This window comes from Barbus barbus, assembly GCF_936440315.1.
Source record: "Barbus barbus genome assembly, chromosome: 4".
Taxonomy (NCBI): Eukaryota; Metazoa; Chordata; class Actinopteri; order Cypriniformes; family Cyprinidae; genus Barbus; species Barbus barbus.
The window spans coordinates 30,003,321-30,020,908 of NC_136732.1; the positions used below are offsets into that span (position 1 = coordinate 30,003,321).

At 38.2% G+C, this 17,588-nt stretch overlaps 2 protein-coding genes across 2 annotated transcripts; both read left to right on the forward strand.

Annotated features, from left to right (window-relative positions):
* The first annotated feature begins 214 nt into the window (after positions 1 to 214).
* On the forward strand, positions 215 to 5,992 carry LOC306860433 (RUN domain-containing protein 1-like). Its single transcript, XM_079402151.1, has 6 exons — positions 215 to 361; positions 473 to 886; positions 2,556 to 2,714; positions 2,849 to 3,047; positions 4,728 to 4,823; positions 4,911 to 5,992. The coding sequence occupies exons 1-6, from the start codon at positions 284 to 286 to the stop codon at positions 5,780 to 5,782; spliced, it is 1,818 nt and encodes a 605-aa protein (XP_079258277.1). The 5' UTR covers positions 215 to 283; the 3' UTR covers positions 5,783 to 5,992.
* A 4,175-nt stretch (positions 5,993 to 10,167) lies between these two features.
* On the forward strand, positions 10,168 to 16,866 carry LOC306865791 (large ribosomal subunit protein eL27). The gene is made up of 5 exons (XM_079410593.1): positions 10,168 to 10,244; positions 10,647 to 10,729; positions 10,817 to 10,986; positions 16,306 to 16,416; positions 16,775 to 16,866. Exons 2-5 carry the CDS (start codon positions 10,649 to 10,651, stop codon positions 16,821 to 16,823), a joined length of 411 nt encoding a protein of 136 aa, XP_079266719.1. The 5' UTR covers positions 10,168 to 10,244; positions 10,647 to 10,648; the 3' UTR covers positions 16,824 to 16,866.
* The last annotated feature ends 722 nt before the right edge of the window (positions 16,867 to 17,588 follow it).

The window sequence follows — 17,588 nt, forward strand, 5'->3', positions numbered from 1 at the left end:
TTGGTTAGAGACAAGAGCAGTAAACCAGGAATATGGGTTGATTCTTCTGCAGAGTAATAAGAAAGACCCCTGAAATACAGAAAATGGAAAGAGAGAGAGAGAGAAACCCTGGAAGGACAGCAACTATAGCAGACACAGACAGAGGGCAGCAGAACTCAACAAATCGTTAAGCCCTCGATTTAACTAACTGTGCGTTTCTCTGACGTCATGACGCACTGACGTAAACATCCTGCCCACGCATTCGTCGATACACAAAACATGTTGATAGAACGGCGCGCGTTCGATGGAACTCTGCTGCGTTGGTTCCATATTACCTCAAGATCCCAGTCGTTTCGATTACGTTGCAATGTTTTCTGAAGACGTAAGTTATTACACTGCGCTGCACCTGCTAAAGCAGCGGCGGCTTATACTCTGAATTCACATTCAACAGTTGCGCATTAATTAAGTTGGTCGAGGTTGTTTTCGGTAAAAGACAGCCAGGCTGTCTGCCTCTGCTATCGGTCACATGTCGACGGAGGATCTGTCCACTTCCGACAGCGAAGCTGCCTTCGCGGGAGCCGGGGAGCGCTGGGCGCCGGTGGGAGCCGTGGCCAACCCAGAGGATGAGCAGTGGAAGCGGGGCACGCAGGCTGGCTCTGTGTCGTGCAGCGATGCAGGCATGGTATCCAGGCTGCGGAAGCTGGAGGATGAGCAGGAGCAGCTGAACTCGTCGCTCCTCGCATTAACGTCTCACTTCGCTCAAGTGCAGTTTCGGCTGAAACAGATCGTCCACGCGCAGAGCGACGAGAAAGAGAGGATGCTGCTGGAGCTGGAGGAGTTTGCCTTCCAAGGATGCCCTCATGTCATAGTCTGCAGGGCACAGGATGCTCAGATGCTGGAAAACTCTGTGAGTTCCGTTGTTTTCTGTCGTAGTGAAGTCTAACTGCAGAAAAACAGAACATTGTAAACCAAACCAAGGTCTCCCAAAACCCAAGACCTGGTCTCTCAGTCTGGTCAGACTTGTCTTTTGAAAGGGGTTGGTGGCTTTCAGCTGGCCAGGCTGTGAAACCAGTTGGCAATCCAGATAAATACCAGCTTGGCCAGGCTGGGGGTCCAGCTAGACCAGTTTAAGTTAGATAAGACCCCTCCCCCTGAAGTGAGGCAATTTATTCACCAAATCTCAAATATGACTCAAAACAAGTGCTTTGTAGGAGAATGGCATGAAACCATCTCAAATACATGTGATCTACATTAGGGCTTTTCAATATTTTAGACACCACTGGCCCCAAATATGATCATCTTCATGTGAGGGACCCCATCCTATAATTTAAAAAACATTACAGCTTTTTGTTTGTTTGTTTGTTTTTTGTATAAAGACCCAAATTACACTGGACAAATTATTATTTGGAAAATATGAGTCTAATATAAGTCTGAGTATTTTTCTAAAAAATTAGTATTTTTTCTACTCATAGCTGTCACAGCTATTACTGTACTGTTAGATGTATTATTTATTTGCTTTTGTTTTTTTGTTTTTGTTTTTTTTTTACATTTTAACACTGTCTTTCTAAACTTTTTAGTGCACTCCAATTTGAAAACCTCTTTCAGGTGACCGGGGGCTGTTTCATAAAACAAGTTTACCAAATAAGCCAGGCTTATTTCAGTTAGTCTGACTTATTTTGAACTAAATCAACTGACAATAAGTCAGACTAACTAAAATAAGCCTGGCTTATTTGGTAAACTTGTTTTATGAAACAGGCCCCTGATCTACAGTGTCATCAGTGTTGTTTTGTTTTCAATTAGCCTTTTACAATAGTAAACAGTTCCTGACTTACAGTAACAATATGCACCTGTGATACACCATAATTACAAAAACCCCTTTCATTCACACATGATCAGACTATATAATATTCAGTTTGCATTCAATTTGTCTGCATCTCTTTTGTTAAAAGGCTTGCTTCTGTGTCATTCAAGCAACTAAATCAACACCCTCTTAAAAATAATCAACACAGTATCGTGATAAACATCACAGTAAACAATATACAAGGAACATTTGGAAGTCACGTTTCTCCCGTATTTCTTCCTGCTGGAGTATCTTGTTACTGCCATTAAAATGCATTCTTTTCTTCTTATTTCCTCCTCTGCACTCTTTGCTTGCAGGATGCATTGGTGAGTACTATGAACATGACCCTTGTGCAGTCTTTCTTTAAACTTCAGTGTTTACTTTAAGTATTCCTGATATGATAAGAGTTCATACTTGGTTTGGTTTTGTTCGGTCTCTTTTTCTTTTTTATATTAATCAGTTACATTTTGTTCCCCGGGGACTTAAATGTACAAGCTTAACAGGACTGTTGTTAAACTATAACTATGTTGTGTTTATTGTAATTCTGAATTGCTTTGGATTTTTGGATAAGCAAAGCTAAACCAAATGAAGCAAACTAATTAAAAGCTCATTATCCTTCACCAGAGCATATGCAAATATGTTCAGCTAGCTACAATGTAAACACTGTGGATATTTTAAGTTTGGCTTTAGGTTTTTAAAGTTTGTTTGACTGTGTTTTTGTTTTTATAATATGCAGAGTGAACGAGAGAAGAGGGAACGCTTGGAAGCTCAGAGAAAGAAGCAGAAGGAGCTGATTTTCCAGCTGAAGACTCAACTCGACGACCTGGAACGCTTCGCCTACCAGGAGGGCAGCTATGACTCACTGCCTCAGTCTGTGGTCATGGAGAGACAGAGGGTCCGTCTGATAATGCGCTCTCATGCTGTTGACGTCATTCTGAAAGTCATTTGAAGATGTATTGGTGTAGGTAATTACTCTTTAAACCGTTGCAGGGGTATTTTATTTAGTGTCTGTCCACCTCAATACTGTAGGTGATCATTGATGAGCTGATTAAGAAGCTGGACGTGAACCTGAATGAAGACATTGGGAACCTCACTCCAGAGGAGCTCCGACAGAGAGTGGACGCCGCTATAGCTCAGATAGTCAACCCGGCTCGAGTCAAAGAGCAGCTGGTTGAGCAGCTCAAGACCCAAATCAGAGACCTGGAGATGTTCATTAACTTCATACAGGGTGAGGAGGTCTGCTTATGGGTCAGTGATGTGATGCTCGTTTTTGTCATATTTAGTCAAATACACACTAACATTCAAAAGTTTGGAGTCTGTTAGATTTTTGATGTTTTTGAAAAAAAAAAAGAGAAAAAAAAAAAGTCTTAATCATGCCAAGGCTGCATTTATTTGATCAAATACAGTAATTGTGTTGTTTTTGCAATTTCTATTTTATATTTTAAAATGTAATTTATTCCTGTGATATCAAAGCTAAATTGCAGCATTACTCCAGTTTTTTGTCAAGTTTAATTTATTAAATAGCACTTTATACAATACAGATTGCTTCCAAGCGGCTTCACAGTTATAAACAGAAAAAATATATTCATTAATTATGTAACAAACTCAGTTTCAGCTATAAAGCAGCTCTACAGCAGACAACAGTGTCATTATCCTACGTAATTCAGATTCAGTGTTGAATCAGTTTAGTTTAATAACAGTGTCAGTGTTGCAAAGTTCATCAATTATGAAACGAGTCAGTTGTTGAACCAGTTCAGTTCAAGTTTGTGTTCTCATTTGAATAATATTTTCTGAATATTAATTCTTATGATCTTTCATGAAACATTCTTAAATGCTGATTTGGTGCTCTTGAAACATTTTACTTGCAGATAATTATTATTATCATTAAAAGTTGACACACAGCCACCATAGCACAGTTTTGCATCTCTGAGCAATGACCGTGTTTCGTTCCTGAGTGAATCAACCGTTTAAATGATTCGGTTCAATCCCAATGACTCACTTATTAACAGTGACTTACTGTTAATAAGTGACACCTACTGGCGGTTTTAATTTCACACTTAAAGTATCTTTTTATTTAATTTTTTTTATAATTTCAAACGAGTATTCAACATTTTATGTTTTATTTATCAAAACACTATTTCTGCATTTGTAACTGCAGGCTAAATGCATTTCTGTCCTGCATTAAACTGTGTAAAGACATCTATGCCACTTCAGATGAAGCTTCTGTGTTTCCTCTCCATTGCAAAGATGAATTTTGTTGTTACTGATTTCATTTGCCTGTTAACAGCCCAAATGTCTTATTATTCTAAATAACTGATTCCTTTAATTAAAAACAACTAGTTTGAGATTTATAGGCCTATCCCAGGGGTGTCAAACTCAGTTCCTGTAGGGCCGCAGCCCTGCTGAGTTTAGTTCCAACCCTGCTCCAACACACATACCATGTAGTTTTCAAATAAGCCTAAATGATTAGATTATCTGGATCAGATGTGTTTAATTAGGGTTATATCTAAACTGTGCAGGGCTGTGGCCCTCCAGGAACTGAGTTTGGCACCCTTGGCCTATCCCATTTTTGCCTCCCTCCCACTGTTAAAATGTAACTAAATAGTTTTTACTCCTGAGTAAATTTTAAATGGGCTACTTTTTACTTGAGTATATTTTTAGACTGGTACTTTTACTTGTACTTAAGTAAAATTTCATTAATGTAATGTACTTTTACTTGAGTAGAATATTTTCATACTCTTTCCACCTAATAATAAAAAGTCTTACTAACCCCAAACTTTTGAACAGTAGTGAATATCATTAGGCTTTGAAGAGCCCGCTGTACTGTTTCCTGTGCTTTAAGTTTGATGAGGCTATTTGGAGCAACATAAATACAATTAGAATACGATCTTGATCTTGCTCCTCTCAGATGAAGTGGGGAACCCTCTGTTAAATGATTGTGTGAAGAGTCAACAGACCCGTGCTGCTGGACCAAACACTGGAGCCACTGGAGGGATGAAGCGAGGTAATTATACTTCACTTCATAATACTTTTATATTTGATTTTACAGCTAAGACATGTGTAACTTTAAATCCCTTCTCTGTGTCCAAAGGGGATCCTGAACAGGCCCAGAGGATGCGGGAAACCGGGCTTCAGCTGATCCAGAAAGCCTTAGCAGTGCTGCAGATCTTTGCTCTGAGTCAGTTCGGATGCGCCGCGGGTCACGTGCCCCAGAACATGTGGTCTCAGGGTGGCGAGACTCAAGATTACGGCCCCCTGCTGCAGAAACTCGAAGGAGCTGTGGAGCGTGTACGTCTGCTAGCCTCCCAACAGCAGCCCAGCTCTCAGGACGAACACGTGGTCAGCTACTCCGCCTGCCTGACGCCCGGAGAACCTCGGGACGAACTCACCGCTTCTGTGCGTAAAGAACTGGCCCTGGCGCTCAGGGACCTGCTGGCCCATGGACTGTATGCTCCTTCTCAAGGCATGAGCCTGGTCCTCGCCCCTATTTCCTGTCTGCTGCCCTTCAGCTCTTCTCCCCAGACCCTGCATCCCTGGGAACTTTTCATCAAGTACTATCATTCCAAAAATGGCCAGGCGTTTGTGGAGTCGCCCGCCCGCCAGCTCTCTCAATCCTTCAGTTTACCTGTAGGGGGCGGTCCTGTGACGGTCACGCCCAAGCAGTCTCTGTTATGGGCCATCCATACAGTTCTTAAAGAGCATGGGCGATTCAAGCGCAGCGCGGACTCTGAGTTTAAGGCCTTAGTGTGCATGGCGCTCAATGAGCAGAGGCTTGTGTCCTGGCTCAACCTGCTGTGTAAGTCTGGGACGCTCATACACTCACACTACCAGCCCTGGAGCTGCATGGCCCAAACAGGCTTTGAAGGTGTCCTGCGTATCTTGGGCCGCCTCAGCCATCTCAAATTCAGACTTCCTGTAGATTTGGCTGTCAGGCAGCTTAAAAATATCAAAGATGCTTTCTAAGCAAAATAAATATATGGGAATTTTGATTGTTTGAGGAAAAGGGAGAACCTCCTGCCAACCCTCATAATCTTCAAAATTATTAAAAAAAAAACACAATTTACACTAATATAAATAGCACTAACAATATTATATATAACATGAATTTAAATCAATTGAAAAGATACTCCCAGATCAACAAATACACTGGAATTAAAAGATTTGAAATGAAGCAACTCGTGCACTTTCTTGAGACTCTGTTGGGTCTGTTGCTGTTGGGTCTAATGCCTCTTGAGGATGAGGATGAGGATGAAGGCAGGTTTTAATATGCTGCATTGGATAAACTCAGTTTAGTGACCCTGAGCGTGTAACTGCCTTCACATAATCTTTGAGGGGAATTGTGTTAAGCTTTTACCAAAATCAACCACTATGTAGAAGAATGAGTTATTACTTGAAATCTTTTCAAGGACCATTGCATATATATATATATATAGATATATAGATACATATGCATATATATATATATATATATATATATATATATATATATATAGATAGATAGATATATATATATATAGATATAGACATATAGATATAGATATACAGTGCCCTCCAAAAGTATTGGAACATTAAAGACAAAATTGCTCTGTTGGCTGTGGAGTCAAGACATTTACAAATATGATTAAAAGATGAATATGAGACAAAACTAAAGAATGTCACTTTTTGTTATTGGGTGATTCAAAACAGATGTTTTACCAGCTAAGAACTTCAGCACTTTTAGAGTTACATCCCTCTATCTGATGTGAGCATAAGTATTGGATCAGTTGCCTCACAGGTCTTTCTAAGTGATCAGCTGTGTCCTGTTGCATTAATTCTTCAGATATTAAAAGCAGGCAATATATCATATCAGTTATATCCATTACTTCTGTATTCTGAATCTTGCATTCGATGATGACACACACAAACCAGGATGAAGATGAGGGAGCTGACTTTGAGAGAAAAACAAGCAATTTGGATGCTGAAAGAAAAGAGGAAGTCAGTTAGAGCTCTAGCAAAAACAAAGGGCATGGAGAAATCAAGAGTTTGGAAATCACCAGCAACCAACAACGACCTGATCGGCTGAGAAAACAACAGTAGTTGATTACAGGCAAATCATAAAAGCTGTGAAAATGAACCCTAAAAGACATGTCTGTAAAATCACCAACAACTTCCAGAAAGCTGGGGTGATGCTCTGACAATCTACTGTCCTCAGGAGACATTGAGACAGAATTACAGATGCTACACAGAAAGATGCAAACCCCTGACCAGCACCAAAAATAGAAAGGCAAGATTAGAGTTTGCAAAACAGCACAAAGGTGAGCCAGAAGAGTTTTGGACCTGTGTTTATGGACCAATGAGACAAAGATGAACCTTTATCTAAGTGATGGGAAAGCAAAAATGTGGAGAAAAAAGGGAACTGCAATGATCCCAAGCATACAGCCTCATCTGTAAAGCATGGTGGAGGTGGTGTCATGGCATGGGCATGCATGGCTACCTCTGGAACAGGCCCTCTCAACTTTACTGATGACTTAATGTATGATGACGGTAGCAGAATGAATTTGGAAGGGTACAAAACCATCTTGCCTACCAATATTCAAGAAAATGCCACCAGATTCATTGGGAAGTACTTCATATTGCATCAGGACAATGACCCAAAACACCCTGCCAGTTCAGTCAAGGAATTTATAAGGGCAAAGAAATGGAAAGTCTTAGATTGCCCAAGTCAATCTCCAGATTTAAATCCGATCGAACATGAATTTCACCAGCTGGAGAGGAGAGTAAAGGCAGAAACTCCCCAAAACAAGCAACAACTGGAATTGTCTGCATTAAAGGCTGGGAAAAGTATTTCAAAGGATGAGACCAAGAGTCTGGAGATGTCTATGTGTCACAGACTCACTGCTGTGATTGTGCGCAAGAGATCTGCAAATAAATAATAGCTTTTAATCTTTTATATCTGCCTTATGTTCAACTGTCCCAATACTTATGCTCACATCAATGAGTGGGATGAACTCTAAAAGTGCTGTTCTTTTTATTTGGTTAAAACATGTATGTGTTGAAACGGCTAATAATAAAATGCGACATTCTGTAGTTTTGTCTCATATTCATCTTTTAATCATATTTGCAAATGTCTTGACTCCACAGCCAACAGAGCAATGTTGTCTTTACTGTTCCAATACTTATGGAGGGCACTGTAGATATATGCATACATATATACACATACATACACACACACACACACTCTCTCTCACACACACACACACACACACACAAAATAGTGACTAGTGACTTAATGGTTTGATACATTTTTTTGTTATAAATTTATGTAGCCACATGCATTCATTTTCTAAGCTTGTTCTACATTATTGGACAGTGGTTCACAGACAAATCACAAGATGTTTTAATTTAATAAGATGTTTTTGCATTCCATTTGCATTATTAATAGGCATTGCATTTCAAACAGTGGCATGCTGGTGAGACCTCACTTATTAGGTCAAGCAACACACTCAGGTCATTCTGAAAAAAACAAAGAGATGTTCATTGGTAAATCATTGGAAAACCACTTCTCTCCCTAACTCCTTTTCACAACCTGGACCTTCCAACCAGGTGACACCTTAAAAATGATTGTAGAAAACTGCATCTTGTCATGTTGCCCGCTCGCTGCTACAGGAGGAAATGCACAGCAAGTGAACTGAATGAAATGGAGGTCATTGAGCACATTTGCTGAACATGAGTCTGATATGCTGTGCATTGGCACTGACTGAATTATTTATGGCCTGTTATGCTGTGCCAGTGTTCTGAGGCTCTGCTTGAATACCTGCTATTTTCGTGTCTTGTCAATCCTTGTTTACTGCTCTGAAATGTTGAATGTACAATCCTTGGAATTGTATCCTGCTACTGAACCCGATCTGATACCAGATTCCTTAAACCACTCTGAGTACTGATTTACTGAAACTCTCAAGTAAGAAGGGACTGTTACTCCACATCATGGAAATGGATTCTGTATTCGGTGTATTTCTCTGCACCGTTAGAATATGGAGGAATGGTCGTGATGCATTTATTAGGGCTGCTCAGTTAGCCCTTATTTAATGTAGTTTTTTCCCCCTCTTGCTTTCCCCCTTTTTTAAAATAGTAATATATCAACCTGAATACATGCTTGGCCTATTTTGATGTCCGTTTGTTTGTTTGTCCTATCATACCTGTTTAAGAAATTATTGTCTTTACCTCTTAGAAAGAAATAGACTTTCAATTATTTCAATAGTGATTTCAAATCAGTGTCAATTACATTCCCTTTTATCAAATTTGTGTCATCATTTTTGGATGTAATGATGGTCTCTTTTCAGTGATTTCATTAAATGTTCTGGATGATCTATGAATCTGATGCAGTCACATTCTCTCCTGTCATTTTCTCTTTTTTAGACAATGTAATTATATATATATACATATATATATATATATATATATATATATAATATTACTAATTATGGTAATAGTTGTAGTAAGTTTTTATTTAATCTCATGTTAGTCCGAATTTAACTGAGAATTGTCTTCTATTAAATTTACTTATATTTAATTTTTTTAATTTCTGAAAACTAGAACTGTAAATTTAATGTAAAATTAAGGATTTAGAATTATAATTACACAAAGTTCTATTCCATTTCTGAATTTGAACTGAGATAGTAAGATGTAGAACCTTAAATTAAAAATAAATAAATAAATGAAAGAGATAAATTATTAAAATAGAATATAATGACAAGAAATTTATAAAAGTGCACCGTTTAATAAATTTTTTTTTTTTAAACTATTTAAATAGCCAGTACACATAATCATAAACATGAGGTTTTTCATAATGAAAAAATTACAGTTATACAATTACATTTATACAATAATCAAAGTTATTAATCAACAAAATTAAACCAACATCTTCACACAAACTGAAAGGAAGGCATTTCTTATATTTTTACTGCATATGTGAAACTTACACGTGTTGCTTACAGGAGGGAGACATTTTTATTATTTTTTATTATTGCAAGAACTTGGGGTTAGGGCAGGGAAATGATGAGACATTCTTTTTTTATATATTCATATACTAAGCAAGTGTTTAATTATATATATATATATCAGTAAATAAATGAGGGAAAAAAAATAAGATCACATAACATTATACATAATCTTTTAAAAAAACAAACATAAATTAATTCCTACAAAACATAAATTACTTATTAAATACAAATTTTTTATTTTAATTTAGTTGTAACATTTTAACATTTGTAAAAAAAAAAAAGTTTTTATTTTATTTTATTTTTTGTAACATTTTATTTTACCAAAGCCTAGATCGTGGACTACGTTGAACAAATCGACGGAAGTACGTCACTCGGCGTCAGTGTCAAGGGTCACGCTCGCCCGTTCTACTTCCTTTCCCGATCTCGTCGGCCATAGAGCACCATCAGTAAGTTTCATACACGAGAAAATAATCCATGAACATCGATAAAGAAATAAAACCCGCGGGCTTCCTTTCATGCTGCTTATAGAGCGAATATCCCTGTCGACTACTGGAAGTGTTTATTGTCTGAATATTACGTTTGTATTAGAAGATGATAGGTTTAGAGTCCCCTCCACTCTCTACTTCAGACATGATAGCATACGGTTATTATTACACCGGTGCAAGAAACAAATTAATATGTGAATAAGATCAAATAAAGATCCTTTGTTAAATGACAGAAGATGCTTATAATGACCAGTTAGCATAATGCTATGTCGAGCTCGATGTTGTTTATAAACGTGCTGCTCAGAAGATACAGCAGCTTTGTGCTTCTGGAGCTCGTGTCATATACAAATTCATATTTTGCAGACATGGGCAAGTTTATGAAACCTGGTAAGGTGGTGATGGTCCTGGCTGGACGTTATGCGGGACGCAAGGCTGTGATTGTCAAGGTAACTTACTTTTAACATTTGACGGTATTCAGGAGAGAAGCTGTGTTTAAGGGTGTTGAAAGTGTTGTGTTCTCCTTCTCCATCCAGAACATTGATGATGGCACCTCGGACCGGCCTTACAGCCATGCTCTGGTCGCAGGCATTGACCGTTATCCTCGTAAAGTCACCACAACCATGGGCAAGAAGAAGATTGCCAAGAGGTCCAAGATCAAGGCTTTTGTGAAGGTGTTCAACTACAACCACCTGATGCCAACCAGGTATGTAGACCCTGAGTGAGAGGGACGTCTGTGCACATCTTCATACAGCTTCTATATTAGAACTGACAGTGACGTATTTTATATGGTGACCCATACTCGGAATTCGTGCTCTGCATTTAACCCATCCAACGTGCACACACACACAGCAGTGAACACACACACACACCGTGAACACACACCCGGAGCAGTGGGCAGCCATTTATGCTGCGGTGCCCGGGGAGCAGTTGGGGGTTCGGTGCCTTGCTCAAGGGCACCTCAGTCGTGGTATTGAGGGTGAAGAGAGCGCTGGACATTCACTCCCCCCACCTACAATCCCTGCCGGCCTGAGACTCGAACCCGCAACCTTTGGATTACAAGTCCAACTCTCTAACCATTAGGCCACGACCTCCCATTTTCAGAGTAAGGCTGATGATACACTGTGTAACTTTTTGAGGAATGTTGCCAGGCATCTTTTGGAAATGTTGCTGTCAACGGGCAACCAGGTGAAACACAGAGCCCACGACTGATCTAAAATATCCAAATAGAAATTTGCCCAAGAAACATTGCTCAAAAAGTTGCCCTGTGTATCATCAGCCTAACACTTATGTCCACAAGTTCTCTTATGATCACCAAGGCTACATTTATTTGATCAAAAACACAGTAAAAATTGTGAAATACTGCTAAAATTTTAAAAGAATTGTTTCCTATTCTAAGAAGTATTAAAATGTAATTTATTCTTAAAATGGCAAGTTTTCAGCATCGTTACTCCTGTCTTCAGTGTCGCATGACTTTTCAGAAATCATTTGCTGCTCAAGAGTTTTCTTATTGTCAGTTTTGGAAACGGTTGTGCTGACATTGTTTTGGAATACTTCAATGAATGAAAAGTAAACCGCATTTATTTGAAACTGAAATTTTTTTTTGCTATTATAAATGCCTTTACTGTGATTCGATCACTTGAATGAGAACATGAAGAAAAACACTTTCCAAAGAAAGCCCTCCTGTCCCTAAACTTTTTAACTGTAGCGTATATAGACGCAACAGTTGATGACTGATTCAGGTTGAGTTACGGTTTTTGTTACACTTGTCTAGTCGGTAGGGGTGTGCAATATATATATCGTCTGTGATAATATCGTAATTGTTGTTTTAACGATGTGCAATTTGACAATATCTAGTATTTTGCAAAAACCAAACAAATCACCTTTGCAGTGCACACATACATTAGCCTACGTGGCGATGAAGGGGGTTAAACAGTGCACGCGCGCATTTAGAGTGTTCTTTCACTGCATGATTCAGGCCATTAAAGTGCATTAAGAATGATCGCAAAATTCAACATATGGGGCAGAAAATGTATATATTTACGTTTCATATAGTTAAAATCACATGAAGAGTGACGTTTTTTCTTCAAAAATAAGCATGATTACAAATGTTTATTGAACTGTTGTATAAAATCAATATCACTAGTTAATATTAAGAGACTTGCGTTTTAGACACCATGTTGCCTGTTTTTGCTCCATTTCGCTGACAAAAAATTATTCCTAATTGCTACAGCACTGTTTTGCGTCTCTGAGTAACATGACAGTGCTTCGTTCCTGAATGAATCAACCGTTTAAATGATTCGGTTCAGTCGCAATGACTCACTTATTACCAGCGACTTTCTGCCACCTACTGGTGGTTTAATTTCACATTTAAAGTCTATTTTCATTTTTAAAATAATTTTAAATATCAGTATTCAATGTTTTATGTTTAAAATGTCAAAAATTTGCATTTGTAACTGGTTAAAGCACTCCATGTCCCTCTGAGCTGCATTAAATAGTGTGTAAACACATCTAAATGCCACTTCACATGCAACTTCTGCGAAGATTAATTTTGATACTGGTTTCATTTGTTTGGTAACAGTCTAAATGTGTATTATCTTAATTGGCTGATTAAATGTAACAATTTGACTCAAAAGATGTACACTTTTAGAAAAAATTGCTTTATTAAAGGTAAAAAAATCAATTTAAACTTAAATGAAAAGATTAATTAATCACTGATGTGAACTGACCATACAGAATATGAAGAATATCAAAAAAAGCAGCTGTCCACAGTAGTCAGATATCGGCACAATAACACACTCTGCAAAATATCGTCTAATTATCGTTATCGAAAAAAAAAAATCAAGATATAATTTTTTCAATATCGCACACCCCTACTAATCGGTGTACTATTTATGAAGCCAGAACACTTTACCTACAGTCAAATAGTTTTGTTGATGTGCTTTCATGATGCATCTTAAGCCATTGCAAATACCTCTAATAGATGCTTATTGGTTGTACTGTAAGGTCCACACATTTGGTCCAAGGAAGGTATCCAATGGTGGATGAAGGTTTCCTGCGTGTTCGGTCTTTCCGGTGTGCAAAGTTCTTCAATTTAAGTTAAACTCTAATCTAACTCCATTTTATTATGACCTCGTATTTAGCTTGAAATACAAATTGATTGCTTGTCTATTTCTAATTAGTATTCTTCTGATATTTGATTATTCTAGTTAACTCTTGACTTTATATTTACTCGTTCATTCGGTTGCTCATGTCTTTAACAAGGATGCAACGTAATCTACTAGAGTCAATAATTACAGAGTAAAACAGAATAAGGTCAAATGTAACCATTTATTATCAGTCAGGTAAATACTGTATGTATTATGTCAATTACACAGCAATTCAAAGCGATCAAATCATATCAATGCAAAACATCGAATTCATAGAGTAAAGAATGCATACCTGACTTTATAGAAATACATAGTGTGAGTACTGAGAACCCACACTACGGGCTTCTGGCTACAGAATTCGCCCCGACCCTTTTGCCACATTTCCTTAAGTACCTCAGACCAAGACCAACACCCCTGAAATGTAGGCAGGAACTCACAATTTGAATTTGCTTTGATCAAGCCGAGTTAGCACCTTTTGGGACAGAAGGTAATTTGCATGAAAACCACTGGGAACTGATCCACCCTACAGTATGCAAAATATCTCTGAACTCTTAGGATCTGTATTACCTTTTAGTTTACTTATAAGAATGAGACCATTGTACCAGTCGCCCTGAGACAATTCAAATGATGGCAAACATGACTGTAAATAACACTTGCATTAATGTAGAACTTTACATTCTACTATTGACCATTCTGAGTGAGCTGAGTGAGTGAAGGATGGGTGAGGGGAAAGAAGGGGATGAAAAGGAACTGATGCATATGTGAGAGAGGCATTTTCCTGCATTTTCTCTCAGTGGGATGTGGAGACAGATGTCTGTATGTTAATGCACTGTGTGTGTGTTGTCCATCTCAGGAATTGAAAGTGTCTGAGGTTCTGTAATTCTTACAGTACCTATCCACCTTATTCTTCAATGCAGAAGTAAGCCTATGGGCAAGACTTCCGGTTCATTAGCCGCTATAGGAAAACACTACAAACCAGTATGTTCATAATTAAAATAATACATTAATAAGGTAAGACACACCAATTTGTATTATCAAGCAGTAAAACGAGTGGTTTTGTGCAGCTAAAAATATGCATCCGATTACAGCAATGTGGATGTTTGCACAGGCTCTGCAGTTCGGTACTCCAGTAAAGTCCAGTCACATTTATTTCTATAGTACTTTATGCAATAGCTTTAAATCAAGCAGCTTCACAGTATTAAACATGAAAAACCAGAGTTGGTGTCACTTTCAGTTAGAATTACAACTTGGTTTTCTGTTATAAAGCAGCTCTCCAGTGTGGAGCTAGCTAGTGATAAAACCTTTTTGTTAGTGGGGGGGGGGGGGGAAATCATTAGTGATAGATTGGTTTTCAGAGATTAAAGCTTAATCTAGCTCAGGACTGTTTTGATTATCATAACCCTATAAGGTATTGAGTAAAATTATCCAAAAATAAAACACCTTATCACTTACCTTTATTTTTGTTTCTTATCCATATGACTTACAAAAGGAGATGTTAGGCAGAATGATGTTATTGTTAATTTTTCATATAGCCAGTTAAATGGTGAATATGAGTTTCCCTGTCTGTCTTCTTTTTGTGTGCCAAATATATTTATTATAATTGTAAACGCATCATGATTTTCAAAAGCTGAAGTGATTACCTTTGTTAGAATATGAATTAATCAATATTTTATAGTGGTGCAACGAATCACAAAACTCGTGGTTCGGATCATAATACGGATTTTGAGTGACAGATCGGATCATTTTTCAGATCAGCAAAAAGCAAACAAAACAAAGTTTGCTTTTCATTTAATACTGAAAGCTTACTTTAGTACTTCTTACCACAGCAAAAACTACTATCTGAACTAATAAAGTCAGTAATAAAATAAGGACAATTACACAAGTGAAGTGACATTCAGCCAAGTATGGTGACCCATACTCGGAATTCGTGCTCTGCATTTAACCCATCCATCGTGCACACACACAGCAGTGAACACACACACACCGTGAACACACACCCGGAGCAGTGGGCAGCCATTTTACGCTGCAGCACCCGGGGAGCAGTTGGGGGTTCGGTGCCTTGCTCAAGGGCACCTCAGTCGTGGTATTGAGGGTGGAGAGAGCGCGGGACATTCACTCCCCCCACCTACAATCCCTGCCGGCCGGAGACTCGAACCCGCAACCTTCGGATTACGAGTCCGACTCTCTGAACATTAGGCCACGACTTCCCCACAAATGACAAGTGTAGATGAATACAACAAAGTTACTAATAAAGTCAGTAACACTAATATTCAGGTGCAGAAATGTAATAATCGTAAAATAACACAATAGTGCTCTTCACTATTTATTTATAGGCTGCTTTCTCTTTAAGACCAAATGCACGTAGCCTACCTACAGTAATACTGACACATATCTGGTTTCTTTCTCAGCTGTTTCGGTTCACTTAAGACATAACCGACTGTGTTTACCAGAATACTAGCCAAAAGGGGTATTTAAACGTAACTTTGTGTATATTTTTCCGTTCAAAGAGAAGTGAAAGAGGAATCAATCTGTGTGAATGGCGCCTCTCTCTCTGCGTGTGCTCGCTTCGGGTGTGCGACAGCGCTAAAAAAATTACCAGTGCGCATGTTCTCTTTTGTTTAATGGTTTAAAATTGTTTGAATGGGTAAATTGGCAAAACAAAACACGTGCAAATGATAAACTTTCGCTCTATGATGGTTAAACCTAACAGTTAACCCACGAATCACATGCGTGCCGAACCATGGGGTCTGGTCCGTACGGATCATCTGCAATCCGTTGCACCCCTTATATTTTAACTACTGTAATTGTAAAAGCGGAGTAATCAAAGTCTACTGATGTAATTATGTACATTTGTCTAATGTATCATCTTTCCTCAGATACTCTGTTGACATTCCTCTGGACAAAACTGTTGTCAACAAGGATATTTTCAGAGATCCTGCTCTGAAGCGCAAAGCCAGGAGAGAGGCCAAGGTTAAGTTTGAGGAGAGGTACGTATTTGTCACCAGATCTCGACTACATCATTTTACAATTAGATTGTAAGTTTTTTATTGTTAATGCTTACGTTACGTTAAGGGCTAGATTAAAACTTTCTCATTGTAGTGTGCAGACGTCATTCTTGGCTTCCTAAATTTGATACAGAAAAAGTGTTGTGGCAAGTTTTCTCTATCTAGTGTGTGTTGAAAACCACATAATCCAAAGCTTGCTGAATTTATCTTCTGTTCAGGGAGATGACTGTAGGAACAGTTTGATCTTGTTGGGAACTGAACATTCTATTTGCTCTAACACTCTCAATATGATAACTGCATGTGGTGATACATTGATAATAGTGAATGTTTTCTTTTATAGGTACAAGACAGGCAAGAACAAATGGTTCTTCCAGAAGCTCAGATTCTAAGTTTTCATTGGTTTCGCAAATAAATCTGTAAAAATCTCAGAAAGTGGGTCCTTGCCTTATTTCTATTGGCTTTGGGTTCTTATTTTGTATTATTACTTGAGTTTTTGAATTGATTGCATATTGCTTGATGTGTTTATAATTTCTCATTGTCATCAAAACAATATTCTTAAGGGTGTTTAGGGTCTCCGGTCTTGTTTGAAGTAACCGTTCACAATGTGCCATCATTCAGAGTGTTGCATCATGTAAAATATCTGTGAGCAACATTAACAACTAATAACACACTGCATAACAAATAGCCAAGTGGTAATGCAGACCTACACGGTTTAGTTTCCACACCTGTTTTTAAACTTGAATATTGGAGTAATATAAACGCCAAGGCATCACAGTTGTGACATCCACCCTGTGACGGCTATATTTGATAAAATGGGACGACCTCATCGGTTGATGCTGTGTTTGACAATGAACTGCGGAATCTCAAAATAAACCTTTTGCTGTAACCCTGATTGTGATTGCTCTCTGCATGAAAAACAAGACAAGCTTGTAGTATTAATTATTAGTTCATTGCATGCTAGTGTGAGAGAAGTGATCTCTCAGGACTTAAGAGGGAAACCTTTTAATAAACCTTGAGGTTGTGAGGCAGAAAACAAGTCTGCGTTTCTGTTCTGTATCTTTTGATGGGTTGTAACAGTACTGTCAAAATGAATTCGGTTCTAGTCATCACTGAGAATGGGAAAGCGGTGTTTCTGTACAAAAACCTTACAGAGC